Raw genomic sequence first — 24506 nt, 5'->3', positions numbered from 1 at the left:
ATACGATACAGTTGATACAGGTGCCTGTGTTTCTGGTAAAAAGTAGGGTTGCAAATGACAACAGGTTTACATTAAATAGAATCACATCAAAACTATTCGTGATAAAATTAGATGCTGAAAATACATAGATAAATGTTCTCACCGAATGTTGTATTTCGCGCAATTATTTTCGTCTGCTTCTTAACCGGAAATAGAAAGTGACAGTCTTCGTCCGCAAAATATTTTGCAAAATTGTAGTAATATTTTAAAAAAAAATTGGTTCCATTGTTGTTGCAAAAGTTTAGATTTAATGATCAAAATAACAAAAGCTTTTACATATTATGAAAAATATTAAATTTATTAAAACTATAGTTTGATGTCGGAACATTACAACCATTGTGATCAGGCTCATTTCCGGTAATGGCGTCCTGACAAAACAAAGCTTTGCAGAGAATAGCATCACAGAAATGGAGTTAGAGAAGCGACGATCCAATTGTGGCGGCTTACCATCTGGCTGGAAGAGAGAAGAAGTGGTCCGAAAATCGGGTCTATCAGTTGGGAAAACCGACGTGTATTATTACAGGTACAGTACTCCGATTCCGATGTTGATAAGCCGACTATGCTCAGGCCAGCAGACTGGATTCCCAAAATATGCATTATCTGTTTTTGATGTTAGCAACATCTGAATGCGAAGTTGGGTGGAAGTAACTGATGGCTACCTCACTGAACAAGTAACATGAGGTCCGTCCATGCAATCCAGAGCAATATGGGGGTAAAGCGTCTTGCCTAAGGATGAAATGACGACAGCATAAACCGGTTAATGTCTCAGCTTCCTAAGAATGGCAAATTGTACCTTTCCTTAAAGGGAACATCAAACCACATATCTCAGATCTTCACCTGTGAATGCGTAAGCCAATGCTTTACAGTTGAACTATCTCATCCCCAACCCAACACGATTAAATGATTTGTGAACGTCTTAATGTGTTGGGTCAAAGAAACCAAAACACTAATTGATTACTGGAAAAACCCAACTGGCAAGAATTTATACACAGGAGAATCAGATTATAAACACAGGATTTAGGACTTCTAATCAATAGATCGGGAGATATTTCTAAAGGGATAATACACTTTCCCTTTGTTTTGGTCACTAACCACTTAAAAAATGAAACTTTCAAATAGTGACTATCAGGAAGGCTATGCTGTTATCATCAGAAAATGTTGTAGTGCAATCATACTTGCCTTTCTGTACCACCTTTTCCAATCCTGATAATAACATATGAAAATAAACATCACTTCTAGTCAGCCATTTCTTGATCAGAATGATTCTGGACAGACTGTAGATTGCTAATTATATTTCTACGCTATTAAGCAGCGGGCAGATATGTAGGGAAAAAAAAGATATATATAGATCACAGTTGTGGAGAGAGGGGACTGAATTGAATTATGTAGGGAACAGGCACAAAAGCAATTGATGAATATACCTCCATTGACGATTTTTTTTTTGTTTTTTTTTTTTTGGGGGGGGGGGGGGGTGTCAGTAAGGGCCCCATTCCTACTTAAAATCATGTCAACCAAATTCGAACATTTAGCAATTTTTCTCCTGAAAATTTCCTCCTAAAGTCACCAAATTTCAATACAAAATACAATGCAATCCAAAATTATCAAAGAAAAAATCCTTGTAGTAGAGATTTAATTATGATAAAACTTGGCAGTCATCTGATTGTATGTCAGTGTCATTTTGTCAAGAGGTTAATATCAAAGTCAAGTTTTCAAATCTTTCACTGCTTTTTATTTTTTTGTAATTTTCTGATGCAAAATTGTTGAAAAAGTAAATTCACTTGTAAACAGGTAAACATATATAAAATATTTAAATAGGGAGTACAGATGTGTCAACTAATTTTGGGGGGAAGGGAGGTGGGCAACACGAAGATGTAATGCTTTTGTGCAGAAAAAAACAATTTTCCAGTTAATGGGTATAATGTGGTTACTTTAATCAAGAGAAAAAAAGCAGGGTTTCTAGCAGAAAATCAGTGTTTTCACCATTTCTTCCACTTTTGAGGCACATAGAGGCCAGAATAAATTTTCTGCTTATATGACTCACACCACTTACATTTCATTTCCTATTGTTGGTGTCTTCTCCATGAAGCCATGACCCTACACATTTTAAAGATGTTGTAATTAACAGGGCATCAAATCCTGATGAAGGACAGTATGTGGATATAGTGTTATCTTTTTTGTTTTTTTTTTTTTTTTGTTTGTTTTTTTTTTAATGAAGATTTTAAACCCATATTGTTTGGGACAAGCTGATACTTTCTCAGCTTTTGCATTTCTCCATTTCATTTGAAGTGGGCAAGCTTGTGTGGGGCATGTATGTTTCACAAATTAAAAACACTCTTGAATTTTGTAGTGGGATTTTTTTTGTTTCATGATGGCAGTCCTGATGGGAAGAAGATCAGAAGTAAACCGATGCTGGCACGGTATCTTGGTGAATCCTTAGACTTAAGTGCTTTTGATTTTCGGACAGGCAGAATTATTCATAGTGCACTCAGAAAAAGTAAGCGTCCAAGGGGAACACCGTATGATTCTACAAGAGGTTGGTCGATCAAATGTAAAACAGTTTATTTGGATTTTTTAAAAAAAGTTTAACCAATTACATTGCTCACAATATGTTTTCATGTTGATCATTCATATTCATGATCATCTTTCATTCATAATCATTGAATTAATCACCTTTCCATTCTGGTAACTAGTTGGTTTGGTTAGTATAACAGTTTACTTTGTGCAACAGCTCACTGTTAGAGTGCACGTATATGGTGTGGTCAAACAATTAACAGGCTTATTTATATTTAATCATTGCACTAAGGTTGCCTTTGGAGCAGAACAGAATAAAAAAGTACTAATTAAATGTGTCATGTTCACATCTTCATCCATTACTGTTTTACATTATCACTTATACCTTTGATACCAAACCCCGAAGCTTCAATAATCACTAGCCTATTCAAAAAAGAATTCAAAGATTAAAGAAGAAAAAGTTTGATACAGATTTGTTTAGCAGATGTTTGGGTTTGTAGTCTGGATAGACAAAACAATTCTTTGTATTAAATATCCAACTGTAAATTTATTGGTTTTAATGATTAAGTGTGAAGCGTCACCATTTTTGTGGGGTTTGGTATATCTGAAATTAATCTATTGTGTTATTTATCATTATATTGCTACTGTAAAATTTATACCATTATTTATGGAGTAATTTTCTGAATTATCTTAATATAATATTATAAACATGTAATGAAATGAAATTTTGATATACTTAAACATTTAAACTTGTGAAAGATTCACAAGTGTAAGAAAACAAATAATTTTGAAATTTAAAATTGTACTTTCAAATCAAAAGTTCTAAGTCAAGTGGTTGAAAAATTTGGTAGCCATATAATCATGCATTGTTTCATGTTATGCTTGTGCTTGCATCCATATGATACACGCATACAGTGTATATTTATAACCATATTACACAAAGTTCATCTGTTTCAGAGTAAATATACATGTATAACAATCTGATAAGTATTTCCATATTTATAGTCATTGTCATGTTGATGTCTGTCTACAAAGTTTGCTGTCATTTGTTAATTATATGGTACAACTGTACAAATATACTGTGTAGGAAAATATATAGGTACTCTTTACTCCATCATCATCATCATCATCATCATCATCATCATCATATGGTAAAAAGGCATTTATAGATTGCATGATGACCAAATTACTTTCAAAAGTTACATAAATCGTAGCAAATGTGCATGTTAACTTGTAGATGTGTATGTGTATGTTAATTACAATTAAAGGAAAAATGCTGAAGTCTAACATTACTGCTATTTTGTTAAGGAATACGACATGACACAAGTCTAGTACTCCCTATTAGGCAAACAGCATCCATCTTTAAACAGCCAGTCACAGTGATAAAGAACCGGATGGAGAGCAAGACCAAAACAGATCTGAAACATGGCCCTCAGGATCCTCCGAAACAGGTCAGATGTTACACCTATCACAATAGAACACAGTAAAGCCTCTCTCTTGGAGTACATTTATCACAATAGCATTTGTTCAGTTTTACTGTACAGTACATGTAATACCAATCTGTAAGTAGTCCGATGCTGAATAGATAGTGTAAACTGAAGCTTGGAGGGCATACCTATGTAGCTATTTTCTTTCAAGACGTTATAAGTTAATCTTTATCCATTACCTAATTATTGTTAACATCACAAGACCATAATGAGGTATATTTAAAATTTTACACACTTGTGTTTACTGTTTATAAATTTCAAATGGTCAGATTTGTCAACTTAAAAAAAACAGCTATTGATATAAGTATATTTGATAATAAAATAGTTTTTACTGGATGTCCACTTTAGTGAGTTATTGTGTGAAGCTGGTGGTAAAATTAAATTCTAAATACCTTTATCACACAGCTGGCCTGTCACAAAGACATGTTTAATAACACTACTGTGATGTTATCAATAAGTCATGTCTTTATGACTTCACATGACTGTTTCCATTGGAAATACATACTGTCCATGTCAAAATAAGTTTGTCATATAGCAAAATTTGTTTTCGTTTATTTTTCAGAAATAGGGGTTATATGATAAATAGGATTTTATACTCGTGTCAATATGAAACTTATTAAACTCCTGAAATAATTTGATATGTCACTCCCCTTAAGACTCCTGACATATCAAATTATTGAATTTGTTTAATGATCAATGGTGGGCTATTCAAATTTCTCTGCCTCTGTGGTCCATCTGTCCATCCGCTAACAATTTTTATTATCATGATTTCTTGAGAAGTACTGGATGGATCTTTCTCAAAATTTGATATGTAAGTTCCCCTTAGTCCCTTGTTATGCCTGTTTGATTTTGGGACTGATCAAAAAACAAAATGGCTGACAGACAGTCATGTTTGATTTTTCAGTGAGATTTGTTATTGCTATTTCTTTGAAAGGAAGATATTAATCTCTGTCAAATTTTATATGTAGGTTCCCCTGGTCTCTAGTTGTATCTGTAAGAGTTTTGGACTGATCAGAAAAACAAGTGGCCTACAGGCAGTGGTCTTAGATTTTGATTTGTAATGATCATTATTGCTATTTCTTAAGAACTACTGAATGGATGTCTCTCAAATTTTCATATGTATGTACCCTTTGTTCTCTTCGTGTGCTCGTTTGATTTTGGGACTGATCAGAAGAAACAAAATGGCTTCCAGGTGGCCAGTTTGGATTTGGCAGGTAAAGATTATCATCGCTATTTCTGCAAAGGAATGTTCAAATGTCTTATCATTAAGAGAAAAAACAGAGAAGGGAAAAGATCCAACTTTCAAAGAGGATATAAAAATCAAACAATGGTGGACGCCAAGATCCTTCTTGGATCTCTTGTTATATTACATTGACACTCCTATAAGATCATCAGTGTATTACAAAGGTCTTGAAACTATGATGATAAAACAAATCTGAAACCATGATAACAAAATGATGTTACACATCAAGAATCATACAGGTCAAGTATCAAAATTAAACAAAGTGTGTTTTTTAGGTCACTCATCAAATCTAATTGAAGTATATCTTGGAGGTGTATGATAATAGGCCTGGTAAAAATGAGTGTCTTGACTACACTCTACAGATCTAGATAACCTATCTACAGAATTACTCAGTAGGTCTACTCAAAAGTTGTAAAAGCAATTAATTATACAACTTACTAAAATGAACAAATTGGGATATGACTTGGACTGGTGCAGTGGAATAATCATTGTGTGAAGGAACATTCTGCAGTTCATGCAGTATATAAGTCTCACTTAACTGTCACTGTTTGTAAACATTTTATAAACATCTTGTTAGTTAGACAAATGAGGACTCCCTTAGCTTTCTTTTTTTGACATATTAATTCATGATGCTACACTATGGCAAATGCAAAACCCCCTGTGCTTAACTTGTGGTACACCAGTCTTAAGAGTTGCATTCCTTTATCCTCATCTATAACAATCCCCATCCATTCCATCCCTTGTGTGATAAAACAGTATATATTGGGTAATATTTCTGTATAGCCACACTTGTTGCATATATCACGAATGTAGGTCTTGTTTCACCCAGAGTAAAAAAGTTGTAATGTTTAATTTTGTTTGACTTACAGTTATTTTGGGAAAAGAGACTGCAGGGAATGCGAGCATGTGACAGTGGGAATGAGTTTTTACAGCCTTTAGACTTGCCCAGAAATGTACAAGGTATGTTTAAAAAATGTACTGTTTTCGCTGTGGTATATCTTATAGATATTTTTAGTTAGGTCATCTGAGTTCAGATGAAATTTTCCTTGCCTGAGTGTATTTTGCATTTTAATGTTTCATCAGGTGTTGGACCAGAGCTGACAACAGAGAATATTCTACAGAGTATATCTGCAGCCCTGCACTTAGGTAATGCACCAGTGACAGGACAAGCAAATAACAAAGCAACCCTGGCAAAGAACCCCGGCGTCAACATTGACACCAACCAACCACACATACAGGTAAGAATGTTGTCCTGTATTTATATTAATCCTGTTTGCCTTTACACAACCAACCACACATACAGGTAAGAATGTTGTCCTGTATTTATATTAATCCTGTTTGCCTTTACACAACCAACCACACATACAGGTAAGAATATTGTCCTGTATTTATATTAATCCTGTTTGCCTTTACACAACCAACCACACATACAGGTAAGAATGTTGTCCTGTATTTATATTAATCCTGTTTGCCTTTACACAACCAACCACACATACAGGTAAGAATGTTGTCCTGTATTTATATATTTATATTAATTATATAGTAGATTAATCCTGTTTGCCTTTACACAACCAATCAAATGTACATAAACAACTATGACAGATTTCAGAAATATTATATTATGAGATTGTGTTAGAAAGTTATATTCATCAGACACTCTTTTGTCATCCTTGATACTCCAGTGGGTTACACCCACTATCACATTCTGCACCTCTGGAACTTTTCCTTGCATAATTGAAGGCACAAGACCAGTAATGTTTTAATATAGTTATTCCTCCTATTTTCACAATAAGCTTTAGCTTAAGAAGGGATGACAGAGTTGCTTGCAGTGCTCTATAAATTTTTATGACCTCTTCCATTGCAGCAAATGATTGTGTCAGAGGATGATATAAGACGCCAAGAAACAAAAGTGATGGAGGCAAGAAGAAAACTACAAGATGTTATGAAGGGCCATTTGTAATACGACACTAGATATCATGACTTCTAGGATATAAAGGAGTCCAGCAAACCACATTCTCTTATTGGTTGTATCAAGCATAAGCTACCTACACTTGGCAAATACTTATAGTATTTACAAAAAAATGTCTGATCTGGAACGACATTTTTCATGATTTGCAAGTCTGACATTTTTGAAAGCCATTACAACAAGTAAAAGGAAACTAAGTATTAGGATCACAGATGTTTATTATCATGTCATCAACAATTGGATTATAGGAGAATACTCAGCAGATATAATATGAAATTTTTTATTAATATTTAATCAAATGTCTATATTACCGTAAAATCATTTGTATTTCATTGATGTTGTTAGCATTTTGAATCCAGAAATAAATATCACCAACAATAAAGAGATAAAAATTGACATGGGCTAGAGTACTTGTGAATATTGTAATCAATACTTAGCCATGAAATCTGGTGCCAACGAAATTGTATATTTCTGTTGAATTATGAAATTTCAGCCCAAAAAAGATGGCTTTACAGTATACCTAGAATGTTACAATTACAATTCTCAGGTCATTTATCATCAAACATGATGTTAAGATAACAAACTGGGAAATATGGAGAAACCTTTTACAAGACTAGTAGAAATTATACACCCAGTATGTAATTTGAACATATTACAGTATGATGAATTTCCTGTCTTTAATTGCTTTATTTTAAATTCAAGTACATTTATTGCAACCATGTACCATATATTTAAAATCAAACGTCATACTGATTTCTTAATGTGAAGTGATATAAATGCTAGTACAGTACATATAACTAAACTACTCAGCCTTTGCCTCTCCAAATGAAGTGATTTGATTCTTTATATTGATATATAAACAGCTACATATGTATCAATAACAAAATATAGAGGAATTGACCTGCTTTTTTGGTGAAGAATTAGATAAAAAAATGTTTAATTACAGAATTGTCAAAGACAATAGTTGTAGTATTCTGTATTCTTATTGTAAAAAATAATAATTACAATTATAATAATAAATTCATACAGCGATTGACCAGGGCACCCTCTTATTGTTTGAACACATAATAACTTAAAATGGTCATCAAAGTTGTGTATTTAATACAGAACGTTTACATGTAATAATAAATCAATATTTTTGTGGTGTTAAATATACAGTTTATATTCATTAATTCACAAAACTGAACTGTCAGGATCAGCACTTGTGGAAAGATAGAGATTTTTTTCAGTCATATTTAAACTTCAAGTCAGTTTTATTATAATATCATATTTCATTATAGCAATTTTAACAACCTGAACATCACATGGTCAATCCATTATACAATCATTAATAAAAAAATTTCTGTGATGCAACAAAATAATGTGTTTTTTAAATTTAGAATTTAAATGATTGTTTTGAAATGATTGGTGCAATAGTTTGTTCTTTTTAAATCTAATTAAATCTAACATATAATGTATGTAGCACTTTTCACTCACTTTCATCCCTATAGCATATACATAACACTCTCAGAAAATTCACCTAGCATTATAGATGGCCTGTTAAAATGAACTACCTGGTAAATCAGTAGAATGTATGTACACCTGAATCAAATTGAACTTTTTTTTTAAAAATAAAATCATTTTAAATTCATAAATATTTATCATCTGGATCAAGTTCAAGGTCTTCTGTTTTATTTCATGTCATGAGATATTGATAGAATTTTTCATTTTCTGTAAGATTTCATAAAATAAAATTAAGTTGTCATTATCTATTCTCGTCAATACATGCGTAAGAGTTTATGCCCAACTCTTGATGTATATTAGTACATAGGATACTTAAATCCGGCATGTACCAGCAGCAAATTGGACATATATGTAAGTCACTGATATAGTGACAAACATGTAGTATACTTTAGCAAGATGTATTGATTTACAAAGTTTGTAGATGAAATGATTGTAATTCTTTAAACAGGTAGGTTTTAGTTTGAAATAAATGATGTATTTGTGTATTAGCCTGGTTTCAGTCTTCTTTTTGAAATACATGTATTCTGGGTTTAATATCACTTGATGACATCTATTTAGTGTTCATACATATAGTACATTGTATATGAAGTTCATGAACATGCTATACATTTGAGGGTTATCTACTATGGTAATAAAACTTGTGTGAAGGTAAGATAATGAATGGTTGAAAATCCAGTCTGTCAAATACACAATTTCATGAACTTAAGCATACTTTTTTCTCCTGTTTTGGAATATGTTTGTTTTGCTTACTTTCAGATAAAATATGGTCTTAGTATGGTGATGTATAAAAGAAAATGGTTTGAACAATAATAAAATCACATTATGATATAAAATGAAAATGGTTTAAAAGACAACAAGAAAATACCAACATGTGAATACCAAGTTTGGTCAAACTTCTTGAAGGAATAAAGAAATGAGGGTATTGGCAAGGATTAAATAAAAATCTTACTGGCTGCCCCTACATCCCTGAAATTTGAACTGATCTGCGATATTGGAGTCTTTTAGAAGAATGTGAAGTTCAATTAAACTCATTGAAGAGATGAAGCCTCGAAAAAGGAAATTGCTGTAGTGTTGACAATGGATTTCTATAAAATTGTATAATGATGAATATTTGACCCAGTAAAAGATTCCCAAAACCTGAACTCGTCCAGTATTTAATATTCATGAGGAAGATTGCATAGTTTAATCAAGATTCCCCCTAAGGAGTGCCAATGAAGATTTTCTAAGATTAAATAACCTTGACCTTAACTACTACACAAAACTTGAACTTGTCCAAGATTTACATGTACTATGGTCTTATATAAGTGTGTGAAGTTTGATCCAAATTAATTAATGAGGTGATAAGGTCTTCTGATGAGCTTATTTTAGAACAGTGAATTAGTTAATACTACCAAACAACGATAGATATGGATGGGCTTATCACATGTACAACTAAGATATCTACTATTACAGATATAAGGGAAATAGTCGATTATCAGTCTTTGCCATGTTATAATGCAGTAGTGTAGTTTTCTTCCAAACAGTGAAGAAAATGTTGCTCTCCCATTACTTTTAACTTCAGGGACGTTGAAGTGTAATTATGAATTTTTACCCACTTAATGATGGCGAGTTGTTTGAAATCATTATACTCTCCATAAATAAATTTTGTTGTCACTGTGCCACAAGGTCTTGATGAATATTTATTATATTCCATTTCATTTAAGGTCTCTGAATATGTGGGATTTTGAAGAGAATTTGAAAATCAAGTTTGACTTTGTCAATCCGTTATCACCACATATCAGGCAATTCGATTATTTATATAAAATTCTGAAAGTAGGTTCCTCATAGATGAGTCTGAAAGTAAGATTGCTGATGGTTGGCAATCCCTGGATGTTCTAACTAATTCTCAGTATGCTCTGGATGGATATTGTTGGCACATCATTTGATACAAGGTGGGCTTCTCAAATCGTGTGCAATAAATGGTGTCCTTGTTTCGGCTATTTTAGAAGAGCTATGACTGAAAAGATCTTGAAATGTAATTATCCTATTTAGTTGTGTATACAATATAAGTGGCCATTTTCAGGTCTCCTGGTGATCTCTTGAGCTCTTTTGTACGGTGTAATTCATTGTACGCAATTTATATATATAACTTCTGAAAAACCCCACAACCAATTTGAATAAAATTCATAAACCTTCCATGGCCAAAGGTGAAACTAAATTGAGAATTATGCTGTTTCCACCCCTAAGTGATCGCAGAAGAGGGTCAAATTAACTCCAATTTTAAAATTCTTCTCAACACATAGATAAGGTATGTCAAATAAATGAATGCAAGAATCTTGAATTTCATGACCCCAGGATCTCAAATTTACTCCTGGAGAGCATACATTTTACTTTAGCCGATTACAGTTTTGAGCATACTTATTTTGGATAATTTCCACTGGAAATAATTAAAATCATGGTGATAGTTTGACCAAATGCACATGTTGGCCTTGCTGACTGTTAGGGGTTGGTTGGCGAGGCCAAAAGGGGTGCAATTATTTGATTAAAAAGATTTTAAAACTTCTATTTAAAAGGCCCAGATATGACGTAATCAAATACTCTTCACCAATGGAAGCACAGGTCTTTAAGCTCCTTTACCATAATTATGAATCGGATAACCTCCTCGTCTTATATCTCCCTTTGGGGAGGGGATAAACATGAGAGTTTATACAGGAAAATTTCATTTCAGGGTTTAGTTTCTTTAAATTAAAAAGTGGTTGGAATCCATATCATGGAATGGCAGTTAATATTATGCACAATTTACATGAGCATTATGGGTACAATGATGTTCAAGTTATCGCATTTTGTTCAGATTATTTCTGTGAGAAGTCAGCATTTACTCCGGTGACTGCTAACTCCTTTAGGCCTCTTGTTGATGTTTAGATCATCTGACTCCTAGGGTCTGGATGACCTATAGCCATTGTGTTTCCTCTGTTGTTGTGTGCAGTACATAAACTTTCCATTCAAATGTCTTCTCAATAACCAGAAAGCTCAGGGTAGTCATGTTATACAAGTAGCATTTTGGGATAAAAGGTTACCAAGTTTGTTAATATGAATTACCTTGACCCACTTTCATCAAGGTAACACGGGCCAAATATGTAAAAATAGTGAAATTACTTCTTCTCAATAAGCATGATGGGATGAAAGGCTACCAAGTTTGTTAATAGTGAAATTAAAAATAGTTTACTTCTCAATAAGCAAAAGGCCAGTGGTCCTGATAATGGACCTGCAGCATGATGGGATGAAAGGCTACCAAGTTTGTTAATATGAATTACCTTGACCTACCTTTGAGGTCAAATATGTTAAAATCTTTAAATAACTTATTCTAAATAACCAAAACGGTTTTTATACTCAGAATGTTACGGGTACTGATATTGGGCCTGTCAAAGTCACAGGGATCAGATGTGTTGAAATTCGTAAGCAGCTTCTCAATTACCAAAAGACTAAGGGTTTTGATACTGGGCCTGTAGCATGCTTTTTCAACCAGCAATATGTCTGGATTAATGGTATTTGTGTAGTGCATGTATGAAGAACATGATTTCAAGTTTACAGAAAATGTCTTTATGAACCAATTAATGTCTTCTATGTAAGCTGTAGTGTAGTTGTGCAATTTATTTTTGGCCTATTTGGCCTTTCATGCATGTCTTTATTGTCAGATGACCCTTAAGGAATTTGTGATCACTTTATTGAAATTAATCTTTTATGTGTATGCCTAGCTACAAATGTACTATGAAGTTCAATTTTTTAAGCAATCAAAATCCAATAGGGCATTGTGGATTAGTGTGCTTTGAAGGAAAAATTGACAGATTTGCTGCAACCTTCAGAGGCCCGCTTGGTCTGGAAAATTACCATATTGAATGCACTGATGTTTACAAACTTGTTAAAAGAGAGCAATATTTCTAACTGGCAGACAAGATAAATCCATTAGGATTTCATTATGCCATTTTTTACACGTCTATCTTGGTGTTTGAGCCTAAGTGAATGGATTTGTCAGTTCATTATTAACTGTACTTAGCATAATATGTATATTGCTTAATATATTGCAACACCATAGTTGTTAAAAAGAAAATAGATGGAGTTTAAAACATTTTGATTACCATCTCTTAGGCTTTTTCAAACACTGCACTGCCTGAACCATTTGTTGGTACTTTTTTCATGGTTTAAGCACATTTTAAGGATAAAATCTTTCAGGAAAACAAAACTAAAACAATAATCCCAGGCCTCAAATTTAACATTTTTTGTCACTTACTGAAAACAGCAAGTGCCTTAAATTTGTACTTGCTAAAATGACTTTCTACTTGCTATTATCGCAAATCTCCATGTTCAAATAATGTGTTTTGTTTTGTGATTTATAATGTATTACCATGCTTCATCCAATATACATCATCATTATAGAAGAACTGTTGTGTCTGATGAATCCACTTGCTGAAGAAAGCAAGTCATTATTTTTTCTACTTGCAATTCTTGGATTTCTACTTGCAAATAGCCAGTAAAAAGCCTTCAATTTGAGGCCTGAATCCATTCATCTGTCATTGTCTAAAGCCACAAAAACAAAGTTCCTTCATGTTGATCAATATCGCATAACCCTTCAACGCCACAAAAATGGCATTTCACTGGATTCTTATGTATGAACTGGTTTTATACAACTTACAGCGTTCCTGACATTTCCTGCCCTCTCAAATTGCAGTGTAACAAGAAAATGACAGTTTGAAACGCGTATCATTTTGTGACCATGCAGAAATTAAAAATAAAACGCAAAACCAAGATCAGTTTAAATTAATTTAATGTTTCAATCTATTGAGGCTTCCACAGAGTTTTGCTTCAATTTTCCCAACTTGCATTTCTTTCTTTCACTTTATATATATTATATATTGTAAGAAAAGGATACATAAACATTTTAGGGGCCTAACAATGATAATGGACAATGGTATAGCAACATCAGGGCTTCCTTACTGAGGAGATAACAGCGGAAAGGAAATGTTTTTGATTTCAGAAGCACTACTTGGTGGTAGATTTAAAGTTTTTAAAGTGTCTAGGATGCGACTGATCAGTAAAGCATTTCATGTTAAAATTTTTATTGGTCGTTACATAATCAGTAAAGCTCAGAATTCTCCCATTAAAAATATAAATATTCTACCCTTGGCATAAGAGAAACTCATTCACGCACACCTTTATATTCATTAATATTCATTAATATTCACATTCATACCCAAATCTCGCACTAACCATTCACCATGCACCAACTACAAATTGAAGTTAACAACATGAATGTTTACCAGCACCCAAATGAACATTGCTGTCAATAAAATAAACTATCAAAAACAAGATATGAATAATTTACATGTCACTGCAGGAGAAACCTAATCACAAGTTTTTGGTTTATCTTTGTAAGAAAGTAATTCACTTAATCATTTTGATACATATATCAAGAATTTGAAAAACCCCACAACTGCATGGAATGAAATTTTGTGAGAGTAAGTTAACTTGACTGTCGGGAGTAAAACACCCATACATATTAATATGTTGAAGATACTGTTTACATAATGTAAAAATGGGAATGAAAGTCAATACTTATCACTTACATAAAAGAAAAGGATGAGAAGAATAGCTCTATGATAATCATGTACTTCTTTCATTCGATCTGCACTTTTTTACTTTAGCTACTTTCATGCTCTTTAAGTGTTTATAGTTCAGTCTTCTTCTTCTTCTTCTTTTTCTTCTCACCATCCATAGCTGCGTTAACCTCATCCTTGCTTTCAGCATTGCTGGCCAAGTATTTCATGAAATCATTGACTTCTCTTCCACCCTGTAGTTCAAGAAAATGAGTATGTGTTGTTTAACAATTAACAAAAAACTCACTAATAATGAAAGATCTATTCAATCTTGGGGACAAAATTCCAGAGAGTTACTTCAAATTCTGAGTTCAAAGGTATCACACTGTAACTGTTGAAGAAGTCCAAGGAATAAATCAGAATTTTGATGCATACAATTTTTTTCTAGTTTCTCAATATTGTCAAATTCTGTCATATTAGAGCATGAGAACAATGTTTGAAATATAATTTTGAATTTATTGCTTCAGTATTAATTAACTGTTTCAGACTACCTACCTCATATTTCATTGGTGGCCTACCCTTGGGTTTAAAGTAAATGGTTGGGAAACTGAAAGTAGAAAATAAATGCATGTACACTGTTGAAGCAATCGAAGGTATGACATGATAGATATCCATCCAGTGAGATAGTTTCAATGTCACTGCCAAAGAAAAATTAAGAACTAGAAAACTGATTGGTGAGCAAGGGCTCTACTATATACCTAACAATATATCTCCCCTATTGGCACCAAGTAAACATGACCGTCTTGGATTAAGGGTTATAGTTATATGGTTTTATTCAAGTACACAGAAATTAGCAGTAATACACTGAGATATCTTACATGTGTTGCCAGAGTTTTGACACCAGGGTTTGGCCATCTGTTAGGACCTTATATGATGTGTATTTCTGACAGTGAATTCTTGATGCTATAGTTTCAGTCACAGCAATTTTTGGCAATAGCAACTTTTTAAACCTCACACCTGCACATCACTATACCGATCATGTAACGTTTGGGAACATACATATATGTAGTGTTCTTATTCTGAGATTATCTCAAGAAGCGTATAAGTGCCGTTGGCAAGAAAGAAAAACCAGTGACCATCATAATTACACACCATTTCCATGCAGGACCCTATTAACTGGTTTACATCAAACCCTTGTATGAATGACCAAATAAGTCCAGAATAACTTCCAAAGGATAATCAAAATCTGACAGCAAGTTCAAACTCAATCATTTTGCTTCATAAAAGGCTTCTCCTGGATAGCTATTAATTTTCCATCATTTAGAAATCAATAACAAGGAATCGCTCTGATATACATCATGGCCAATGATAGTGACCAGGCAGACTGGACAAGGGAAAATGCAGGTATCAAAACAAAATCATTGAATACTGCATTTACTGACACACAATTAAGAAAAGCAGATATCACCTATTTTAACATACCAGTCTTTTAAAGAAGCTTTAACATGGGCTGGTTTCAGAATAATGACAAATACTGAAGATAAGACCTTTGTCTGTACAGATAGCTTACACTTGTAAATATTCAGTCATTGAACACATATTTAAAGAGGATACTTTTGTGAATTTTTATTGCTTTTATGGTTCATCATTCTTTGGGAATAGATAGAGTGCATAAATTTCCAAAACCATATGCGTTAAGGCATTTTTTAATTCATTGCAAGTTATCTTGCGAATAGACTTTAGTTCCTCATACAGCATAAACAATTTCATTTTAATGTCATACTACATCAAGAGGTTGAATAAGAATAATGTAACGTCTGATTTCTTTTTGCATAAGGACTTACCCTCTAACTTCATATGGACTTGGTACGTCATTTGCTGTAGCATCCATTTTTCCAATAACAATGTCCGAAATGTCTTTAACCTGTTAAAACAATATTTTGTGAATTTTAATATCTTATTGTTAATGAAATTGCATTTAAGGGGAACATCGTTGTACTGTTTATCTAAATAAGTGATTTACTTCTGCTTTGTAAACATATCTCTATCTCTCTCTTTGTTTCACCAATTTTTTCTTATCATACCTTTTCTCCTAATTCATTGTATTTTGGCTCCAAGGATTTACAATGTCCACACCAGGGAGCATAAAATTCTAACAGCGCATCTTTATCATCAGTAACAATCTCGTCAAAATTTTTGGCAACAAGAACCTGAAACAAAAAAATAGCAACTCTTTATTTCAATCCTATCAAAGTCCATTCTACAATTACTAAGAACTACAATTTTTACATGATACTGACAGCAGAAGAAAAACCTTGTTTCTATGTATTGTGCACTATAAAAAGGTATACCAACCAAAGATATTGTGACAATTTAGTTTGATCATAATCCCTTGAGAAATAATGGCTCTAACAATAACATGGTTTGAAAAAAATCTTTCAATCATTGATATTGCCTGAGTGATGTCAATAATTTTCTACAAATGGTAATAGTGACCTTGATCTTAACCTTTGAACCCTGACAGTTTTCTCATATTCAATGAATTTTGCATATTCATGTAATTTGATTACAATCCCTCACAATTTAAGTTGTCAGAGTGATGTCACCGATTCTATACATAGTAATGGTGACCTTCACCTTAGCACTGTAAAAAATGATCTCTGATGAGGTGTTGTCATAGCTGATTTAAAATAAGATATGAAATGAAGCTGCTAGAGTGATGTTATTGATTTTGGGACAGGACTAACAGACATGTAGCATGCAACCCCCCACCCCACCACCCTCTCTCAAAAGTCTGAAAACTACATATCAATTTTAAGATTTAAACTCTGGACTGTTAGATAACAGTACACTATTTGATCAAATGCTACAAACCAACAAAGAGAGTTAAGAGACTCCATGTTTAAACTGACCAATGGAATTGTCTCTATAAATTCCAACATTTCAGGCATAATTGGTCAAGAACATGCACGTACACAAAAATCATCAAGGCTTATCAGAAAACAAAATGAGATCAGTAGCTATGTCCTTAACACCTAAGAAACAACCAAAGCCAAACCAGTCCTACTTATGAGCAAAAGTAACTCAAGTCATTAATGTTATGGAATAATAGCCCATACAAGTACTGGTCTTGATTTGTACCAAGTTGTCAGAAATTATTCAAATTAATTTTCCACATGATTCTGGCCCAGAAATATGAACTTAACCCAAAATAAATTCATTTATGGCAGCTGTTGCATGATACAGAATGACAAAGCTGATGCATGACTATCCCCCTTTCAGTTTGTATAAGACAGTGAAACTTCTCTAAACCAGCCATGCATGGGACAAGAACATTTGATTAATCTAAGAAGGGATCTGTTTGCAAAAGTGAACAAAGTTGACTGGTTCCAATCTGATTCTGTTTGGTACATTATATCTCTATCCATTTCTCCTTGCCTTACATCAACTCTAAACATTACCACGCAACTCTCTGAATGCAGAAAGACATATAATAGAGTATTTTGATAAGTCTGAAAATACTGGTTATATGCTATGAACATATTGTGGGACTACTAGTAAAACTATTGATAAAGATATTGGCGTTACAATAATTATTCTATGAGGTCACTATTCCCATTGATGCTCATATTATAACTGACAACTGGATGCTTTAAACTCATCATCACGATTTTGGTTATGTTGATTTTCAGGCTTCAAACTCTAATTTATATCCACAGGCATAATGTTGTATAATTCAAATGGGTTCAACAAAATTTATTTGATTTTCGACAGCCTGATAAGGTCGACCATATCCCCCCCTCACCTCTTTAGTTATGACTACCTTACCTTCACTGGTCCACTGTTGTCTGCTGGTACAGCCTCGGATTCTTTAGTTATGACTACCTTACCTTCACTGGTCCACTTTTTTTTTTTTTTTTTTTTTTTTTTTTTTTTTTTTTTTTTTTTTTTTTTTTTTTTTTTTTTTTTTTTTTTTTTTTTTTTTTTTTTTTTTTTTTTTTTTTTTTTTTTTTTTTTTTTTTTTTTTTTTTTTTTTTTTTTTTTTTTTTTTTTTTTTTTTTTTTTTTTTTTTTTTTTTTTTTTTTTTTTTTTTTTTTTTTTTTTTTTTTTTGTCTTTTTTTTTTTTTTTTTTTTTTTTTTTTTTTTTTTTTTTTTTTTTTTTTTTTTTTTTTTTTTTTTTTTTTTTTTTTTTTTTTTTTTTTTTTTTTTTTTTTTTTTTTTTTTTTTTTTTTTTTTTTTTTTTTTTTTTTTTTTTTTTTTTTTTTTTTTTTTTTTTTTTTTTTTTTTTTTTTTTTTTTTTTTTTTTTTTTTTTTTTTTTTTTTTTTTTTTTTTTTTTTTTTTTTTTTTTTTTTTTTTTTTTTTTTTTTTTTTTTTTTTTTTTTTTTTTTTTTTTTTTTTTTTTTTTTTTTTTTTTTTTTTTTTTTTTTTTTTTTTTTTTTTTTTTTTTTTTTTTTTTTTTTTTTTTTTTTTTTTTTTTTTTTTTTTTTTTTTTTTTTTTTTTTTTTTTTTTTTTTTTTTTTTTTTTTTTTTTTTTTTTTTTTTTTTTTTTTTTTTTTTTTTTTTTTTTTTTTTTTTTTTTTTTTTTTTTTTTTTTTTTTTTTTTTTTTTTTTTTTTTTTTTTGTTGTCTTTTTTTTTTTTTTTTTTTTTTTTTTTTTTTTTTTTTTTTTTTTTTTTTTTTTTTTTTTTTTTTTTTTTTTTTTTTTTTTTTTTTTTTTTTTTTTTTTTTTTTTTTTTTTTTTTTTTTTTTTTTTTTTTTTTTTTTTTTTTTGTTGTTATTTTTTTTTTTTTTTTTTTTTTTTTTTTTTTTTTTTTTTTTTTTTTTTTTTTTTTTTTTTTTTTTTTTTTTTTTTTTTTTTTTTTTTTTTTTTTTTTTTTTTTTTTTTTTTTTTTTTTTTTTTTTACAGCCTCGGATTTCATATAAGCTTCAAGTTTATCATCCAAGAAATCATTGACAAATTTTTCAAATGTATCCATTCTGTGAATTAAAAAAAAAGATTTACGTATTTTTTTTGGTTTCTCTTCTTTTTAAATCATGTTTATACTTTTGTCTTTTGGTGATGCACTATCAAACAAAGACGAAAAAGTACTGAAACATACAGCATTACCTCTGTTATGTGCTATTCACAAAAGATATTTGTTTTGGATACAATTAATTTTAAAAGTACACCATGGTTAACTTCACTAAATAGAGAAGATTATCAAAACCCTTTGGTTGTAAATTTTACATTACCCTTAAACCTACCCACAATATACAAACTTGTAGATGTAAATTTCTAAATTAAGGAAAACAGACAGTTTAATGTGTTCTGAATCAACTTTGGTATCAGAAATATACCCAAGGACTCAATGATTGTATGGCTTATAATTTACATTGCAAAGCTGAAATCTAGTTACTTACGAAAACTCTTCAGTCATGACAAATTTCTTTTCACGTGAATCCCTTGCATTTACTTGAACTGTCTTTCCATCTCCTTTCATTCCAAACTCTTCTAACTCCTGAGAAAATTCATCAGCATTGCTTACAGCAAAGAATACATCTTTACCTGCATCCTGTAACTTCTTTCCAACCTTCATCACCCTGAAAAAATATTTTTGTTCCCCCGGTAAGTATAAGATTGAAAATAATTTGCATGTATTGAATTAAATTAAAGAGAATAAATTCTTAAAAATTTGTTTTATGCATTCCTCTCAAAAACAAGATCTATGAACATTTTGTGAAGAGAGGATAATCTCTAGTTGTAAGGTGGCAATAATACCTTTTTTTTTTACCTTAAAGTTTTTGTTTTTGTCCTGTGACCTTGACTTTACTAATACAATTGCACAACTTTTAATGTGGGAGTATTTCCTAGTAAAATGATTCACCTGTTTCTCCAGTAGTTTGTTCCCTTAACATTTTTCACATAGTCAACATCGAAGTATGCAACAACAAGGGGTCTCCTTGAGAAAGAAGCTGCATTTGGTATGGTACGGTGACCGCAAAGGCCGAGTCTGAAAACAAATAATGGCATGATTAGTCTTTGGTTATTCAAGCAATCATTTTGTGGGCAATGTTCTCTAAGTGTCAAATGTATGTAAAATATCAGTTGATTATGTATATGAATATATGTATATAATGTTTTATAACCAATATAGATTTCCTGAAAATCACTTGCATTTTGGCAAATTATAACCTCAACAATATTTATAATAATGTTATACCTCTTCTGACCACAAAGAGTCCAACATTGTTTCCTATAATAATGGGGTAGTCCCATTTATCTACCTATCAAGAGGATTACACATCAAATCATTGGCTTCAAAAAGTCGAGTGGTTAACAACAATCATTCAAAAAAATATTTAATGGAATATAGAGTGTGGCAAATTAAATAGTAAAAGGGTTTTGCTTGGAAACTATAAATAAATTACATAAATGATCATAATGCTAGTGTCAGATTAATCCAACTAAAACATACAAATTGATTCCCAGGAAGTTTCGTAGATTGTCGGTTGTCAAAGCTTTATCAAACTTGATAGCTGCGTCTTCAAATTTGCTGTGAAGAGTTTTTGGCTGTAACAGGACAACCTCGCTGCAAAAAAAATGACAAACAGAATTCTTACATATAGCATTCAGAACACCAATAAACAAATCACTAATGCTTTTTCATCAAAGTTAAAAAAAAAAGTTCAAATAAATCTCATTAACAGAATAAGCTGACCATACTTTGATTTTATCAAGAATATCTTAACATGAATAGAATCTTAACATCAATAGAAGTCAAAAACCACCAAACCCACATGTTAAGATCGTACTCAATTTTTCACAGAGGATTTCAGTTTTCTATTCTATTAAGTATTTCATTATCCTTTTTCACACTGCTTATCTAAGAGTTCATTCTTTGTTTTCCCAGTGCCACATCTAATCAAAAGACTGTAAGCTTAACACTTACTCAGAATAACCATATTTATCCAGAACAGATTGTTCTGTTGTAAAAGCAAATCGAACTTCGCTGTTCAGAACATCAGCAGCTTTCTTGAATTTTTCCTGTTTTCCAGCATCTTTGAAGAATCCTAGAATCAGACATTATATGTAGTTAGCTCATGAAATCATGTTAGTCTTTGAAACAAGATTTAGTCCTAATCTTCATATCTTCAAACTCATTAAACATATAAGATCGATCATGATAATCCATCTATAAACATAATTTATCTTACAATATATAGGTTGTGGACTTTTTGAAAAAAATTTAAGAATCACAACATAGTATACATGTACATCAGTAATAAAGACATATCCAGTACTAATTACTTAATGCATCAATCATATCTATCAATAATGTATTATAAAAAACCAGTGACTAGAATATTTCCGGTTTATTCACCAGATCTAAATGGTCTACAGTGGGGTCTTACCAACTAAAGCATACTCTGCAACTGCGAGATATTTTTCTGCTGTTTCAACATCAGTCAGCTCCTTGGCAGATGGTCCACCTTCTTTCTTCATATATTTCACGATGCCAGCTGTAATCAAATAAACAAGTATCTGAAAATCATTCATTCGTTTACAAGCTGAATATTTTTACAAAATACATATAGGCAAGTTTTTTCAGCAGTACAACTAAATATTATTTTTCACAATTCCCTACTGAGGTTGTGACCTTGAAAATGAGATAAGATTATATAAATAATGCTAACTTCACTTTCTTCAGGCATCATGCATATCATGACATTTAAGATGTTTGAATTGACTTGATATATAATCCATCATCCCAGAATTTTGTTGTCAAATCATGTTATTCAAGATCTCTTGATCAAACATATAAGTAAATTTTACAAGTATGGATAAGACATTGATAACGGATCAAAATAATTCATATTTTTTGTTTCTTTTATTTGGAAAACTTATTATCCTTTTTATTTACTCTTGGAGTTCTAAAAGCTAATATTGAATCATGATATACCTTATTGAAAACCAAATGTTTTGGTTTGTCATCAGTCAGGTGGTTGTAACTATGGAACATTCTCTTTTGGATTAAACATAATGATACATTCTCTACAAATAATATGTCTAGATAAGTAGCCATTATATGACGAGTCTTCATACCTTCATCTCGTCCTCCATCATAGTCTTTAGAGAACACTCCTCCACGAAAGATTTTTAGGGTAGGATAACCACTGACGGAAAACTTGGAACAAGTATCAGTATTGGCAGTACAGTCCACCTGCAATGAAATGATTGACATTCCATTTTTAATTCACAATATTTACATTAAATATTGAAATTGACACTATGACCTTTGTTATGCTCAATATCATCATACATAAATAATGATGGTCTGGCTTGGTTGCTTTGCTATCAAAAAGACAAACAATGGACTGTTTCAAAAATGTAGTTTTGAGTCCAGCAAACTGAATGTTTTTTCATTACCGGTATTTTTGTGTCTGAGTTTTTAAGTTCATCAATTAAATTCTTTGCATAACAACAAATTGTACTTCTCTTTAATCATAATTCCTTTATTTTCTTAAACATTTCTATTAAAAAATATTTTCTTACTGGATAAATATATACCAAAAGATATATTTTTTCACCTTAGCCAGAGCCAGTGGAGGGTCATTCTTCTTCAAAGCGGTAGCAGCCTTCTCATACTCGGGTGCCAATTTTTTGCAATGCCCACACCTGTAAAAAGAAGCAAGTGTTATAGCAGCCTTCTCATACTTTGATGCCAATTTTTTTACAATGCTGTTACCTGTACAGAGAAACAACAAAATGGTAGCAGCCTTTTTATGCTCCTGTGCAATTTTTTGCTTTATTTTTCTTCACATAATGCACACAGAATCTTCCCTACTAATGTCTCGGCAAAGCCAAATCTCATTTGACATTGGTTTGGACTGAACTAGTCGTGACAAGCAAGAATCTCCCTAAACTATATACTCCCTATATTTGGTAGGTCATCTGTCTACAGTGATGGGTTGCCGGGCAGAAGAGAATTAAGGATGAACTCTTCATTAGCTCGATCATTTGGTAGAACACCAGACTGAAGGTGGCTATGGAGAATTTGTCTTTAGTTTTAATGGACAAGGCTTTGGGAAAAACAGTAGCTGCTAGGATAGATGGCTCTAATGAGCACATTCGGCAGAGCACACCACAGTAGTGATCAGTTTGAGATCATCTCTCTGAAACTCTGAAAGCGGTGGTAATTTGCATTAAGTGTTTTCATCACTTATGTACCTTCTTCTCTCCGACCCTTTCTCTTTCCTTTCAGTTGGTCACGGCCCTTTCATAACAGGATCAACATATATTACTCACGTAATTATGGACTTTGTTCACGAACACAACAACTAAATGTATTAAATGATTGTGAGAGTATTCAACGCTTGTTGTAATTTAGTAACTGCATAAGTGTATGAAACGATAAACTTAACAGAACACATCGGTTGCCTGTAAAAATGGATCAGGAAGCAATTATATATACTCACCATGGAGCAAAAAACTCGACTAAAATAACATCATGTTGTACAATTTTGCTTTCAAAGTTACTGTCATCAAAGTCAAGTACATCGCTGCCATAGGCAAGCGATGCCAACAAAAGTAGCACAGCAAATCTCAACATTTCGTCTATCTTCTCTCCCGTGTTATCGGAGTGTGTATCTTTCGATGCCGGTAAACACAACGTGGAATGAGTTCATGCGCTGGCGGAACGTGATTGGTCCACATGTACGATTTTCCAACGAAGAAAACCGAAAATGACCGAGATTGCCGGAAATGACTAGCCCATTTATATATCTGTTTGTCCTGACACGCCGGCATATTGATAATTTTGTTTTAAATAGTAATTTTTGATGTCTTGATTTTACTGGTGAAATTTAAACGTCTTAATTATACTTTAAATGCAGACTGGCTACCAGACCCTAAATATAAAAGTTTGTTAAGAAATATCCCTGCTTAGGCTTTGTTTACATTATCTCCCTTTCTTTTGAGATCAGGGCCCGTATTCATGACACCATTCTCATGCTCAAACATAGATTTTGTGCTCAAGCAAACTTTTTTTATAATTCATCTAGATAATATGAGCACAAAAGTCATGCTGGAGCATGAGAACGGTTCATGAATACGCGCCCACATCTACTATTTTATTAATTAAATATTCTGAAGGCAGGACCGAGTCTATTTTTACAGGATGAGAAACTTTTAAAATTATTACAGGTAC

At 31.8% G+C, this 24506-nt stretch overlaps 2 protein-coding genes across 3 annotated transcripts; one reads left to right on the top strand and one right to left on the bottom strand.

The window, feature by feature from the left end:
- Positions 1 to 406: 406 nt before the first annotated feature.
- Positions 407 to 9237, top strand: LOC132557914 (methyl-CpG-binding domain protein 3-like). Of its 2 annotated transcripts, none has more exons than XM_060222442.1 (6): positions 407 to 562; positions 2415 to 2533; positions 3859 to 4001; positions 6150 to 6240; positions 6364 to 6518; positions 7145 to 9237. In XM_060222442.1, the coding sequence occupies exons 1-6, from the start codon at positions 447 to 449 to the stop codon at positions 7238 to 7240; spliced, it is 720 nt and encodes a 239-aa protein (XP_060078425.1). In that variant the 5' UTR covers positions 407 to 446; the 3' UTR covers positions 7241 to 9237. The 2 variants fall into 2 exon arrangements, with proteins under 2 accessions (XP_060078425.1, XP_060078424.1); XM_060222441.1 differs by having other exon boundaries at positions 2415 to 2572.
- A 4296-nt stretch (positions 9238 to 13533) lies between these two features.
- On the bottom strand, positions 13534 to 23946 carry LOC132557913 (protein disulfide-isomerase A3-like). The gene is made up of 14 exons (XM_060222440.1): positions 23776 to 23946; positions 22888 to 22975; positions 22403 to 22520; positions 21712 to 21819; positions 21249 to 21369; positions 20775 to 20888; positions 20184 to 20309; positions 19720 to 19899; positions 19227 to 19296; positions 18148 to 18180; positions 16404 to 16529; positions 16164 to 16243; positions 14875 to 14926; positions 13534 to 14573 (listed from the first exon to the last, which is right to left on the bottom strand). Exons 1-14 carry the CDS (start codon positions 23907 to 23909, stop codon positions 14451 to 14453), a joined length of 1473 nt encoding a protein of 490 aa, XP_060078423.1. The 5' UTR covers positions 23910 to 23946; the 3' UTR covers positions 13534 to 14450.
- Between the last annotated feature and the right edge of the window lie 560 nt (positions 23947 to 24506).

The sequence above is a fragment of the Ylistrum balloti genome, unplaced genomic scaffold (genome assembly GCF_031769215.1).
Source record: "Ylistrum balloti isolate Yb309-2 unplaced genomic scaffold, AGI_CSIRO_Ybal_v1 Utg370740, whole genome shotgun sequence".
Lineage (NCBI taxonomy): Eukaryota > Metazoa > Mollusca > Bivalvia > Pectinida > Pectinidae > Ylistrum > Ylistrum balloti.
Note: the sequence above shows the minus strand (reverse complement) of the source record. Positions and strands in the feature narration are given on the sequence as shown.

Excerpts from the sequence above, each read along its gene's own strand:
- LOC132557914 (XM_060222441.1), top strand. The coding sequence starts at position 447 with ATGGAGTTAGAGAAGCGACGATCCAATTGTGGCGGCTTACCATCTGGC. Across the intron at positions 563-2,414 it reads ACCGACGTGTATTATTACAG|TCCTGATGGGAAGAAGATCA; the intron begins GTACAGTACTCC and ends TCATGATGGCAG. Across the intron at positions 6,241-6,363 it reads CTTGCCCAGAAATGTACAAG|GTGTTGGACCAGAGCTGACA; the intron begins GTATGTTTAAAA and ends ATGTTTCATCAG.
- LOC132557913 (XM_060222440.1), bottom strand. The coding sequence starts at position 23,909 with ATGTTGAGATTTGCTGTGCTACTTTTGTTGGCATCGCTTGCCTATGGC. Across the intron at positions 19,297-19,719 it reads GTCATGACTGAAGAGTTTTC|AATGGATACATTTGAAAAAT; the intron begins GTAAGTAACTAG and ends TTTAATTCACAG. Across the intron at positions 16,244-16,403 it reads ACAATGAATTAGGAGAAAAG|GTTAAAGACATTTCGGACAT; the intron begins GTATGATAAGAA and ends TTGTTTTAACAG.